General features: G+C 34.4%; 3 protein-coding genes and 1 pseudogene across 4 annotated transcripts; 2 read left to right on the top strand and 2 right to left on the bottom strand.

Moving 5' to 3' along the window:
- The first annotated feature begins 1,331 nt into the window (after positions 1–1,331).
- On the top strand, positions 1,332–2,833 carry LOC122588849 (aspartyl protease AED3). The gene has a single exon (XM_043761064.1). The coding sequence runs from the start codon at positions 1,354–1,356 to the stop codon at positions 2,677–2,679; it is 1,326 nt and encodes a 441-aa protein (XP_043616999.1). The 5' UTR covers positions 1,332–1,353; the 3' UTR covers positions 2,680–2,833.
- A 433-nt stretch (positions 2,834–3,266) lies between these two features.
- On the bottom strand, positions 3,267–7,206 carry LOC122589525 (increased DNA methylation 1-like). 2 transcript variants are annotated; one of them, XR_006322276.1, is made up of 3 exons: positions 5,747–7,206; positions 4,803–5,184; positions 3,267–4,182 (listed from the first exon to the last, which is right to left on the bottom strand). XR_006322276.1 is itself a non-coding variant. In XM_043761824.1 (2 exons), the coding sequence occupies exon 1, from the start codon at positions 6,572–6,574 to the stop codon at positions 5,777–5,779; it is 798 nt and encodes a 265-aa protein (XP_043617759.1). In that variant the 5' UTR covers positions 6,575–7,206; the 3' UTR covers positions 3,267–5,184; positions 5,747–5,776. The 2 variants fall into 2 exon arrangements, 1 of the variants encoding a protein (XP_043617759.1); XM_043761824.1 differs by having other exon boundaries at positions 3,267–5,184.
- Positions 7,207–8,512: 1,306 nt separating this feature from the next.
- LOC122587883 lies at positions 8,513–9,883 on the top strand (annotated as a pseudogene).
- A 2,645-nt stretch (positions 9,884–12,528) lies between these two features.
- LOC122587882 (ethylene-responsive transcription factor ERF014-like) lies at positions 12,529–13,386 on the bottom strand. Its single transcript, XM_043760042.1, has one exon. The coding sequence runs from the start codon at positions 13,231–13,233 to the stop codon at positions 12,529–12,531; it is 705 nt and encodes a 234-aa protein (XP_043615977.1). The 5' UTR covers positions 13,234–13,386.
- Between the last annotated feature and the right edge of the window lie 1,046 nt (positions 13,387–14,432).

The raw sequence follows: 14,432 nt of genomic DNA, 5'->3' as shown, positions 1-14,432 counted from the left end.
AACTTTAGCCTAATAATCTCTTAATACCACAACATTTTGACATGTGTAATTTATTCATTATCTTTCATACATCACCCCACTTGATTTTTTCATGTGGCTTCATCATATGATTAGGAGGATAATTAGGTTGATCTATTAGGAATCCTTCTCTTTGTTCCTACAAACAGAAGTGTTCCATTATTAACAACAGAACATAACATACTTCAATCAAAAAATCACCAGTCCAACTTGACTTATACTTAAACAGTTAAACTTGTCAGATTGATGCTTAAGTTAAGTGACAAAATGTCAAAATTTACACAATACAATTCATGTATGATCCATCCTTTCTTGTATCCATATAGAGTTATGTCTCTTCTATCCATGTAAGTTATATGCTTTGTGTTATTACTACTACATCAAAACATATATTCTGTACTTTTTTATTTTATGAACAATCATTAATTTGTGAGTACAAAAAGACAGAAAAATAAGAGTCTAAAGTAACACGTGAGTGGGCCGGGCCAATTACCCGTGAGTCCGTGACAGACCAACCCCGTGCTTCAAGTAGACCCATATTATCACAGGACTAAATTTGTCATCATTTGTCAATTCATACATATGCAAACAAAAAATTGTATTTAAAAGAAGTCGGTTGCTTGATTGGGAACGGTATATTGGAGAACTCATTGTTATAGCATTCAAAGTTAAATAAGCTATTGTACATTTTTAAGTTTTGTGCCAACTGCCAATGAGCCATGCCTTATACCATCATTTTAGGTTAGATCATTTGGTAGTGCTACAATCTCTCTCTATATATATTATATAAGATTTTACTTACATCATTATTTATAAAGACAAATTTACTTGGTATTATTAAAAAATTTCTTATAATTTTTTTCTTTTTTACTTAAATGATTTATGACATCATTTATTAGTTAATTTTTAAAATTTTTTAAATCTTTTATTAAAACACAAGAAATTAGATATAGCTAATTAGTATATGCATTAATCACAAATGTTAACTATAATACGTAGTATATCATAAATAACTTTTCAATAGATCAAAACAAATTTTTTCTTGATTTGCCCGCGTAGTACACGGGTTATTAAGCTAGTTATTTAAAAATAACGATTTGGATTCATTTAGATAAAATAAATAATTAATCAATCCATATATATTTTTTTGGATAGGATAGAACCTATTGAAATCATTATGACCTTCCAAAAATCACTTGACATCTTCCAATGAAACCAAGATTCCAGGAAGGCAAATAATAAAGACTTGGGTATTATTGTCAATTCACTTGCCTAATACTCTTTTATATAAAGGGTTATAGAGAATGTTGTGTTTCAAAATATCAATCCAAAGTCATGGACTCAACTATATTTGCCATCTTCTTCATTGCTTTTCTTGCTACCACAAGAGCTTTTGATCCATGCCCAACTTTGAAACCAAAATCAGATGCTTCGGATCTTTCCATCATCCATATATACGGTAAATGCTCACCGTTTGACTCACCAAAGCCTACTTCTTCATGGGCCACTACGGTCCTTAACATGGCCGCTAAAGACCCTCAACGGCTAAGCTACTTGTCGAGCCTTGTTGCCTCAAAGCCCGTAACTTCTGTGCCAATTGCACCGGGCCAAGTCATAAATATTGGTAACTATGTGGCCCGTGTGAAAATTGGCACACCCCCGCAACTTATGTTCATGGTGTTGGACACTAGTGCAGACACTGCATGGCTTCCATGTAATGGATGTACGGGTTGTTCATCCACTACATTCTCTCCTAACACGTCAAGCAGTTATTTAACGGTAGATTGTGCAACTTCAGAGTGTGTTCAAGCCCATGGGCTTTCATGTCCAACAGTTGGACCGACACTTGGTAATTGCTTGTTTAACCAATCATATGGTGGTGATTCCTCATTTTCAGCTATGTTATCACGTGACAATCTTCAATTGGCAAATGACACGATCCCTAGCTATGTTTTTGGGTGCATAGGCTCTGTCTCAGGTAAATCAATCCCTCCTCAAGGGTTATTGGGCTTGGGCCGAGGATCTTTGTCAGTGCTTTCTCAATCTGGATCATTGTACTCGGGTGTGTTCTCATATTGTTTACCTAGTTTTAGATCTTACTATTTCTCGGGTTCACTTAGACTTGGCCCTAATGGTCAGCCCAAAACCATCAAATACACACCACTTCTAAATAACCCACGTCGACCTTCATTATACTATGTGAATCTCACCGGCATAAGTGTGGGTCGAGTCAAGGTACCTATAGCTCAAGAGCTACTTGACTTCAACCCAACCACCGGTGGAGGAACCATTATCGATTCAGGCACAGTCATAACACGATTTGTGCCTGATGCTTATAACGCAATTAAGGAGGCATTTAGGAACCAAACACAAGGGCCGTTTTCTTCATTAGGTGCATTTGACACATGTTTCTCTGTGACACATGAAGAGGTCGCCCCCAAAATGACACTACATTTTTCGGGGCTGGACATCGTTCTACCTATGGAGAACACATTGATACATAGCAGTGCCGGGTCACTCGCTTGCTTGGCAATGGCATCAGCCCCCAATAATGTGAACTCGGTGTTGAATGTTATTGCAAATTTGCAACAACAAAACTTAAGGATTTTATTTGATACTGCTAACTCTCGTGTGGGAATTGCTCGTGAGATTTGCAACTAAAATGTACCTTTTTCTTCCTTCTGTTTTATTTTTGAATATGTAAAAGAATTCAATCTCAAGTTGTACTAAAACAAGATTTTGACAAATAAAACTTGTCATCTTGGAATTGCTTGTATTTCTTTTTATGAAATTTTAAAATTTTCTTTTCGTCTGATTACTTTTTAGTGATGCATGACAAATTAACTGAACCATTTTTTCATGTCAATAGTTTCCTACTAAACAAACTTATTTTGTTGGTCCTGTAATATACAATAACTAGAATTTCGCCTTCGTGATGTGCTGTTATTGTATTGTGGAAGATTCTCTAGTATGGACTAATGGACTATACGTTTCACAAATCACATGTCAGTCCGGTCCAGTTGAGCTCAAACTTGAAACTCTGTGTACATTTTCTTGTCAAGATATGGTGTGTATGTTGTGTGTTAAAAAGACCCTGCTATAGTAACATTGCAATATAAATCTATACCTTCTCTTTAAGGGACGGGACGACAATTTTTATTTATTAACTTTGACAAAATCTTGCTCTTCTTTGTGGTCTACAATATTCTAGTATTCTACTGCTTTTTCTGCTGAAGAACCACCCAAAATAAAAGTAATACAACTACAGTATACTAAAAAATCACCACCAACAGATAAGAATTTAGAGAGCATTGTATATCTAATCAATTGACATTTTCTCAATTCTGAAACGGAATTTTTGATGCAATACTAATATACTATACACCCAGCTAACTGAATTGACACATATTTACAAAACTAAGAAGAAAAAATAACCTACCTATTCCTAGATCCAAGACCATTTCACCAAAAATCGTAATACCACCACCTTTGGCTGCATCATGTAGCTTGAACATTGAATCATTAACATAGCTAGCAGTAGCAAGATGCTTTTTAAGCTGCAATAAGAAACAAATCATCTTTAACAATAAACGAAACAACAGAATCAGTAAAATACAATAATGCATGCTGTTGGTTATGAAATATAATTAGAACAAAAAATTTGCCATATGGTAATGAAGAGTGCAGTACCTCAATGCAGGCACTAACAATGGTGCAATGAAAAGTTGGAGGCAATAGACTCATAGCGATAACGATATCGACCCCATAAAAGCATAAAGTACAGTGACTAACAAGAACACAAATGGGGTAACCTTCAATATACCAAGACAGAACAGAGAAAAGAACATCGCCAGTTCACCACTATACGGGTTTACGAACACTTATGAAAACTTCTAGCAAGCAACAAAAATAACTATAAGAAAACCAAGTAGAAGAGAGAAGACTTGTCTATTCTCTCTCTTTTTTATCAATCACCTGGATGAAGGTTATCCAACACACCAATCATAAAGTCCACGGCTATAAGGACTTTATGTGATCCCGTGATATACATTATGTGATAACATTGTAATATAAACTGATAGTGAAGTATGGGAATAAGAAACAAACCAGCATAGTATATCTCCTCCTATTAGAGACGACATTGGCAACGTTCCCTGCAAGTCCCTGGACGTCACAGGGATAAATTCACATTAGTTGATATAACCTAAAATTAAAGTACACATCAAGCTGAATGATTGGGTAGAGAATTTTATCTTTTTAAGTCATATTAAATATTCCATGTATAATAAATTGCTTTGGTCAGTAAACATCTTAATGGCCTTGTGACCATTCCTCAAGGCATGCACTGTACCAATTCTGGTTTTAGAAACTTTGAGAAAGAAGTGCTGTTATACCAATACTATAACTGAAATCAGATAAGACGCAACATCCTACAAATCTCCTAACATAGAGGTCAAAAGATATAAATATACACATGCAATTCGGTAAACATTATGTGACCTTTAGAACCAACTGAAATAAAACAAAAGATGACAAAGAGGAAGTCAGGCTGCTATAAATGGGAACTTATTAGATGAACCCAAGGGAAATCCCTATCGGGAATAATGTGCATAATGTTGCAAATCAATTCAAAAACTGGATTAAGTAATTACTAATTAGAGTATACAGGTCAAGAGGATTTCAGCATTCTCTCTCGAGCAGCAGATGTTAAATCTTAACATAAATCACCCTATCATGTAAAGAAGACACAGTATTAAGTAGCATGAGAACACTTAGTCACTTACTGTGAATTCCGCATTCAGGGGATATAATTGTATAAGTTAGTAAGAGCTCCTCCATGTGCTATACAAGCTCTCCTTAAGTGAAGAGGTAAATCTTCAATATCCATCATGGCTAAGCTCCCAATAAAATGGGAAAGAACATCACCAAAATGTTGGGAAGCCTTTATTATACAGGTTAGAGGCCATAATACAAGAACAATAGCAACCATCTTACCGAAAGAATAAATTCAAGGAAATGAAGCAAAAAAACATCGAATTAGAGAATTATTTAAGGTATGAGTTCACAGCACCTCTTTGCAAATTCAGTTGGCAGAATGTTAACAGCTACGCATATTACACCATCCCCTTCAATGTCTTCATGACACAAGTCACAAGATGGCCATATCTAGCAGATAGACAGATTCTTATCAAGAGTTCAAGACTAATAAAACTGAAGTACATATTTAAAACTTTGCAGTAACAAAACACGGTATAAGTAACGTGTATTTTTGGAAGATAAAGATAACCGTGAGGTACAAAACAGTGTATCAACAATGTACCACTCATATAAGCTTGGACTCTAAGCAAAAAAAAAAAAAAGAACTACACATCAGAGTCCTTGCATCATGTAAAAACAGAACATATAAAATGGGCTCATGACAAAAAAACAAAAGACACACATAGACTGTAAAGTGACAGGAATTGTCATCATAATATCAACATACATAATGTATTTAGTAATGTCTAAGAGCTGATTAAGAAGTATTTGATTCAAAAACTTTACATGTTTTGTAAGTTTTAGGATTATCAAGCTAAAGGTCTAAACTTTATGTGACACAACGTAAAACAGAACACAAAATTGATTTGTCATGTTAAAAACTACAGATGGGTTGCATAATATCTAACATGATTACAAAAATTTCAATTTACATAAACTAGTTAATCCTGTCTGACTAAGTCACATTTACCTTATAAAGAACTACAATAAACATATCTGCTCACATATTCTTCAAGATTTTCTGACATTTTACGGTACCAGGAAATTCAAGAAACTTGCAGTCAACAGCTTCTAAACATTCAGCTTCTGACATCACAGTGAACCCAAATGACTCTGTCCAAGTAATAACCATCTGTGAAACGGCAGTCAAAACGAGTCTCTTAACCCCTAAGTATTCCAATTTTCTTTCAAGCTCATCCATCAAAATCCTGCACATCCCTAATTTTCTGTGTTGAAATCTGGTTGCAACTAATGGAATCTCAGCCACTTTACAACCATGCACCCGAAAGTTAACCACAGTAACTATTTCCTCATCTTTCTCCAAAACTGCAGTATAAAACCCCGCAAAATTAGAACCCTTTATATCTCTACTAAAGATGACATCTTCCATGATATCATTGCCGGACAACGGATTGTTTACCATCTCAAAACACTCGTGCATCACATGTAACGCGTTATTTAGTTTACCATAAGTTTCTGCATAGTCCTCCATGCTGTGTTCATAGTCAACCTGTAACAATCTCCAATTTAAGCCATCAACTGGCAAAGGAATCGCCCGGCCAGATATCCCCTTAAGACCGAGAAATATTCGTTCACATGCCTCTTTACAAAACCAATTTTGAGAATCACAAGAAATTGAAAATCCCAAATTTCTAATACAATCAATGTGGTACTGGTGCCGACATTGTCCACATTTAACTTTGCTGCGAGCTTCATCATCAGTGAAGTTACCAATCTTATCACGATCACAAATACCACAAGAACAGGTAGGACAAAACCAGTAACATGATTTCGGCATGCTTTTCAACCCAATGCAGGACAGATGGTAACATGATGTACAAGAATCACATAACAACTCACCCCCATCTTTGCATACCCAACAGAATTCATCATGCTCTGTCAATACCTGTGAAGGCTTAGGGACTTCACACGCACGATCTGGTGTTTTAGGAACCTTAAACACATGATGGTTATCGAGTTTCTTTATTTGATTTTGGCAGTCAGAAACAGACCTCCCAGTCCCATCTTCAAGAAAGATATAAGCTGCTGGTCTATGATAAGTACTACCAGCATGAGCTTCAAATTTACACAATAAAAAGTACACTCCACAACAATCACATTGAATCCCTTCATCATAGGCCCGCCCTTTCGCGATAACTTTTCCATCTTTCTTACGATAACTAACATTTGAACCCCTAGTAACTATATTCTTTTCAATTAACAAAGAAAGCACGCACCTGCACGCGTCTGATGATCCACCTTTCGTTTCTTGGGCAGCCTTTCGCCACCTGGCTGATTATAACCCTTTTGATCAACCTTCTTTTCGGGTTCTTGAATCTTTTTACTAAAAGATTCATCTTTTTTAACCAATTTCTCTTCAATCTTATAAGCCCTTTTCTTGTTGGGCCTACCAACTTCAGAAAACCGATTCGGTTTATTCTCAATAAGACCTTGGCAAGAAGCAGCTACTGCAGAAAGATGGTTCTTGGCTTTTGAAAGCATGTTTTTAAAATCTGGATTTTCAGATTGAAACCCACATGATGAATAGTAATTCATGTTTGATTTTGGCTTCTTGTGTACTGCTTCACAATGTAGATACTCCATTATGATTAATTATTAATGAAATAAAGATGATAATGATCAAGATCGAAAGAATAAAATTAGGGTTTTGAGTATCTATTAGGGTTTTGAGCTAATGTTAAGGGAAATATTTCAACTTATCTAATGTATCGGTTATTACACAAAACTATCAACATGTGTCAAATTCTTCCTTTTTAAGGATTTTGACCCTCAAAAATCGAAACTATGAAAACTTTTGTTGCATATCACTCAAGTATAGGGGTGTTAATACGTATTTTGTCGTGTTTAAATTTATTGGAAAATGATAATGACAACTTTAAGGGTTGTCATTAACAGCTTATTACATGCATAAAAAGTAGTACTTTATATATCAATGACTGTCTTCCTGAATTTTCATAAGACAAAATACAAATTTTAATGCATCAAATTAATTAATACTAACAGTCCTAAGGACTGTTATTAACAAAACTCAAATTTATTTTATTGTTTTTATTTTATTAAAGTAATGTATTTTTTTATTATTTTAGTGAAGTGTTCATTTAATTCATGTAGTGTAAATTAAACAAAAGTATAGAATTAAATAAAACGTGACTTGTTTTTATCTTCTATTGCGAACAGCAGAGTATAAACTTGACATTAAAAGAAGTCGGTCGATCGATTATTATAGCATTTAAAGGAAAATAAGCTACTGTACATTTGTATGTTTTGTACCAAGCAATAAGTAATGCCTTATACAGTGTTACAATTTTTTAAAAACTAGATGGATGTTCGCGCGTTGCAGCGGTACCATTTAAAAAATGATAGTTAAGTGTAGTGATAATGGATACGGAAGTCGATAGTTGGAGTGTCGGTGATGATGGATACTGTCACACTAGAAAGTGATAGTATGAAAGAAAGGGAGACAAAAAAGTGAACGTGTGTTACTTATTTTAGAGTTAAGGATAATTTAAAGATATTGTAAAAAGTGCTTAAAGTCTTAAATTCTATTTCATTTATAAGGGTTTATAGATAACGATTTGAATTCATTTAAATAAAATAAATAATTTATAAATCCATATGTATTTTTTGGATAGGATAGAATCGATTCAAATCAATGTGACCTTCCAAAAATCACTTAACATCTTCCAAAGAAACCAAGATTCCAAGAAGAAAAATAATGACTTGGGTATTATTTTCAATTCACTTGCCTAAAACTCTTTTATATAGAGAGTTACAGAGAATGTTGTGTTTCAACTAATCCATCCAAAGTCATGGACTCTAACTATATTTGCCATCTTCTTCAATGTTTTTCTTGATACCACAAAAGCTTTGATCCATGCCCATCTTTGGAACCAAAACCGGATGCTTCGGATCTTTCCATCATCCATATCTACGGTAAGTGCTCTCCGTTTGACTCCAAAGACCCTCAACGGCTAAGCTACTTGTTGAGCCTTGTTGCCTCAAAGCCCATAACTTCTGTGCCAATTGCACCGGGCCAAGTCATAAATATCGGTAACTATGTGGCCCGTGCGAAAATTGGCATGCCCACACAACTTATGTTCATGGTGTTGGACACTAGTGCAGACACTGCATGGCTTCTATGTAGTGGATGTACGAGTTTTTCATCCACTACATTCTCTCCTAACACGTCAATTAGTTATTTTACGGTGGATTGTGCAACTTTAGAGTGTGTTCAAGCCCATAGGCTTTCATGTCCAACAGCTGGACTGATACTTGGTAATTGCTTGTTTAACCAATCATACGGTGGTAAATCCTCATTTTCAGCTATGTTATCTCGTGACAGTATTCAATTGTCCAATGACACGATCCCTAGCTATGTTTTTGGGTGCATAGGTTCTGTATCGGGTAAATCAATCCCTCCTCAAGGGTTATTGAGCTTGGGCCGTGGATCTTTGTCAGTCCTTTCTCAATCTGGATCATTATACTCGGGTGTGTTATCATATTGTTTACCTAGTTTTAGATCTTACTATTTCTCGGGTTCACTTAGACTCGGCCCAAATGGTCAGCCCAAAACTATCAAATACACACCACTTCTAAAAAACTCACCTAGACCTTCATCATACTATGTGAATCTCACTGGCATAAGTGTGGGTCGAGTCAAGGTACCTATAGCTCAAGAGCTACTTGACTTCAACCCAACCACCGGTGGAGGAACCATTATCGATTCAGGCACAGCCATAACACGATTTGTGCCTGTGCTTATAACGCAATTAAGGAGGCATTTAGGAACCAAACACAAGGGCCGTTTTCTTCATTAGGTGCATTTGACACATGTTTCTCTGTGACACATGAAGAGGTCGCCCCCAAAATGACACTACATTTTTCGGGGCTGGACATCGTTCTACCTATGGAGAACACATTGATACATAGTAGTGCCGGGTCACTCGCTTACTTGGCGATGGCATCAGCCCCCAATAACGTGAACTCGGTGTTAAATGTTATTGCAAATTATCAGCAACAAAACTTAAGGATTTTATTTGATACTGCCAACTCTCGTGTAGAAAATGCTCGTGAGATTTGCAATTAAAATGTACCTTTTTTTTTGCCTTCTGTTTTATTTTTGAATATGTAAAAGAAATCACTCCCAAGTTGTACTAAAACAAGAATTTGACAAGTAAAACTTGTCATCTTGGAATTGAATTGCTAAAATTTTGTTTTCGGCTGTTTAAAAAAAAAGACATTTCATATAGATTAGCAAGCATAAGATCAATAATGTGTCTGACTACTTTTTAGTGATGATGCATGACACATTAATTAAACAATTTCTCATGTAAGTAGTCTAGATCGTAGTTTGGTTTCGTTGTAATTTTGACCTCTTGCATCTTGTTAGATTGGTCTCTCTTAATAAAATTTCTTTATGCCGTTTGGAAAAAAATAAAAATAAAAATTCTTCATGTCAAGGGTTTCCTGCTAAACAAACTTTTTTTGTTGGTCCTGTAATATACAATAACTAGAGTTCTGACTGCGTGATGTGCGGTGATATGTTATTATATAGTTGTTTGGGAAGAGGATTCTCTGAGTATGGACTAATGGACTACGTTTCACAAATCACAAGTCACAGCTTGGCCGACATGGACATATAACTTGTGGGAGTCTTGAATTTGCAACTTGGGCTGGATTAATTAGAGGTCTAGAGGCCCATTACGAGACAGGTTATCCGGATATCCTAGACTTCCTAGTTAGTATCTTATAAAAGTAACTGCAGACTGTAGAGGCCGGTTAAATTCGTGTCTAGCCCATTAAGCAAACACATAGCCATAAAGAATTAAAAGCAAGCAAACACTACTAGGGTTGTCAATGAACCAAACGAATACAAACGAGACTTGATCACCTTCATTCATTTAAGTTTAACTGTACACACGAACGAACTATGACACTAAATTGAACGAAAGTTTTTGTTCGCGGGAACATATACATATTAGCCAAATTTACCCTCACTTTTTCCAATATATTTAGCCAAATTTGTAAAATATGTAGGATTACGTAATTTGTGTTAGACTAGAATATCATGTATACGAGGTTGGAGTCTAAATTAAGGAAACTAAGCACACTTGTACCGAGAGTATAACATCCAACGAGCACTTGCTACTTTAACTTAAGTGTTCATAGTTAAACACCAGAGGGGGTTCTTGTATATAGGTACTATAAGAGTTGTTTGTCATTCAATTAAGTGTAGTTGAATTACTATACGTGTCTATATTCAATATATGGGTGGCATGGAACGTGGAAGCAGCCTTTTTATCTATCTAAAGATAACGTCTGTTTACATCTTAACCTTCTCCATACAACGTTGAGGTATTGAGGTCTAAAACCTGCAAAAAGCGACATTGAACTGTTTTTTTCAATCTTTCTTAATTCATTTTCTGTAATCAGCTTGAAATTATTTAATTCAGTAATAATTAATAAAAAATTGTACATGGCAAACTAATATCTTATCTTGTGTTTTGATAAACTTGTTTTAGCAAAACTTGGGAAATAATAGTAATGATGAAAAACCCGAAAGAGTACCATTTAATATTCGATAAGCGCGCAGAAGTTCGTAGTTTAACTCCATAAATTTATATTACGTATTTAAATTTTCCTGCTAGATTAAAAACAAAGTACACACATAATACATACTAGTAATTTCCAGGCCCCGAGTTTGGGAGGTCTCAATGGTGTGGCAAAACCCAAATGGTGTGAAAAAAACAAAAATAATTCATAGTAAAAACTCGAACGGGATGTTATGTGGCAAAACCTAGATGGTGTTACGTGCGGGGTATGATGTGAACGAATTTTAACTTGGCCATTTTTTTTAAAAGTGTGCAAGAAACCAAGAAGTAACATGTAGTTAGAAAACCCGAACTGGTTACGATATGACAAAATCGTCAATATATATATATATATATATATATATTAATTAAGAATTCAAGCGAGATACGTACGATGTAACAAAATGCAAGTAATGGTATATGGTGTGGCCACAAAAAGATTGAATGAATCAAAAGAAAAAAAAAAGAAAGTAAAACACCAAAAAGTAACCCGTAAAAGAAAGCGAACAGAATACAATGTGGTAAAATCCGAACATTGGTACAGGTTGTAACGTGAGTAAATAGTAACTCGTCACGAGGGTCATCGGCGGAACTTCCAAAGGGGGGGGTGGTTTGTGCCCCTCTAAAACTTTGAGCTGTAACTGTAAATTTTATACAAGAGGGTTTAAAAAAGTAATAATATTACAAGTTCACCCCTCTTGATCTTTTGCCAGTACAAATTGACCCCCTCGAAACAATTGGTCAAGTTCCGCCACTGACGAGGGTGTTACTATTTACATTGTTTTGTTTTAGTAAAGTATATAATATAACATTGAATTAAGTAATCTACAAAATGATTCTAGAAATTTAATGTACGTAGAAATGTATAACCAATAAAATATTGTCCTGTTTCTTTTTCATTTAAATCAAGGAGACAAAGAACATTACATTTGTGACATACAATAGTATATTTTCAAGAGCCTCACATGGGATCGTCCAAAAAATATTATTCCCCCACACCCCTTTACATATATAAATATAAATAAATATAATATAATAATATTTGTGTAAAAACTAAATAAAATCAGTAAAAAAATTGTCAGTAAATGTTTCTTCAATTTGAAGATCATTAAAAGAATATATCCGAATCAGCAAAAAAAATTTATCTGCAGAAGCTCCAAAGATAGATATCACCACTTTCTTCATCATCATAAACATTTTCAGTAATTTTAGAATGATCAAACTCGAAAAACGATGTATCAAGCATCATTCCATCATTAATGTAATCAAAGTTGTACCATGGTGCAACCATTGACATTAATGTGCCATCAAGAGGATCATTTGGTGAAAAAAATGTTTCATCATCTTCTATTGGATTTGTAGGTATTGTTGTGGAAGTTAACGACGAAATAGACGAAGAATATGACGGTGATGGAGATAACGGTGATGGAGATGACGGTGATGGAGATAACGGTGACGGAAATGACGGAGATGATTGATCGTTAGTGATTGTAACATTATTATTGGCATTGGCTGCAGCAGCAGCAATTTTTTGGATGGATTTAGGGGACATGGTAGTAGTGGAATAGTAGTCATGATGTTCATATTGAGTGTGATCAAAGTTAAGATTTGCTTTTGGGCCTTTGAGACAAAGTAAGGCTGCATCATAAGCTCTAGCTGCAGCTTCAGGAGTAGAATAAGAGCCTAACCAAATTCGGGTTTTTTGATTAGGAGCTCGAATTTCGGAAACATATGAACCCCAACTCCTCATTCTTACTCCTTTGTATTTCTTTTGCTTGTTGATCATCGATGATGATGATAATTGTGTTCTTGATGATTTTGTTTGTACCTTCATTTCTTTTTTCATCCTGTCACCAGTATACACACGGTAGCTAGGTTAAAATAACTGATATCGCGATTCTTTGATACTTTTTGGATTGTGAGAGACCAAGTCTTTGATAAGAAGGTGAAGATAAATAATTGAATGGAAATCAAATTTGGTGTGTGTGTATGATTGATATTGAAGAGTGAAGTTGAAGATGAAATGAATGGAAGTTCTAATTGTATATATATAGTCTTCATGTGAGTAGATACTAAAAATGGTTGACAGGTGTTTCGATAATAATTTTTTAACTTTCTAGTTTTTATTATAAAAATAGTAAAAATAGAGATACTTTGAGTTCACATTTGTTACATGTATAACCCTTTGACTATGAGCTTGCTAGCTAGCTAGCTTTTGTTTGCTGCCCATCAAGTTGAAATGGCAAAACACGTATAATATGTCGATATACTCAAAAATGAAATTGTTTGTAAAATATGACAAGTGTATGTTTACACGTAACTTTTTGTGCACCATTTTCTTGTATAATCAAAATAGATATATGTAATGGGATGTATTTGTGGTTTAAAAGATATCTTATTATAAAGTTTTGTTAATGACAAATTTGTTTTTCAATAATATGCATAAACAACTATATACTGTAGATTTTAACATAAAATTTAAGGGTCAGTTTTTTTTATATATGAAAGACATAACTTTTATGCATGTTATTATTTGGCAAAATTAATCTATTACTCGTATTATTATATGAGAAAAGGGATATATATATATATATATATATATATATATACGATCTTATAATAATTATTATTTTCTCTCTCATAAAAGTGTTAAATGTAAAATTACTACTTTACCCTTGATTAATTAATTTACATCATCAATCCCTTATCTTTTAAAATATCTCTACTATATCTTTACATCAATTACTTACACTCATCACCAACAATAGTTCGTCACCACCACCAGTCGTCGTCATGACCAAACCGCCGCCGCATCGCGCGGGTACAATACTATATATATATAGGTTTTAAGTAAAATAAAACAAGTATTAACATAAAATAGATAAAACAACAAGTTTTTCTTCATTGAAAATCACCATACATCATGAAAATCATCGTGCATCAATAGCTTTGTGAATCTTCATGATCAATTTAAACATAATCTAAGGGTCAAGATCTTGTCCTATTTGTTTTACTATAATACTTGTTTTACAATACTCAACCCAT

This window comes from Erigeron canadensis, chromosome 2 (genome assembly GCF_010389155.1).
Source record: "Erigeron canadensis isolate Cc75 chromosome 2, C_canadensis_v1, whole genome shotgun sequence".
Taxonomy (NCBI): domain Eukaryota; kingdom Viridiplantae; phylum Streptophyta; class Magnoliopsida; order Asterales; family Asteraceae; genus Erigeron; species Erigeron canadensis.
The sequence above is the reverse complement of the archived record's forward strand: the minus strand, read 5'-3'. Positions and strand labels throughout refer to the sequence as shown.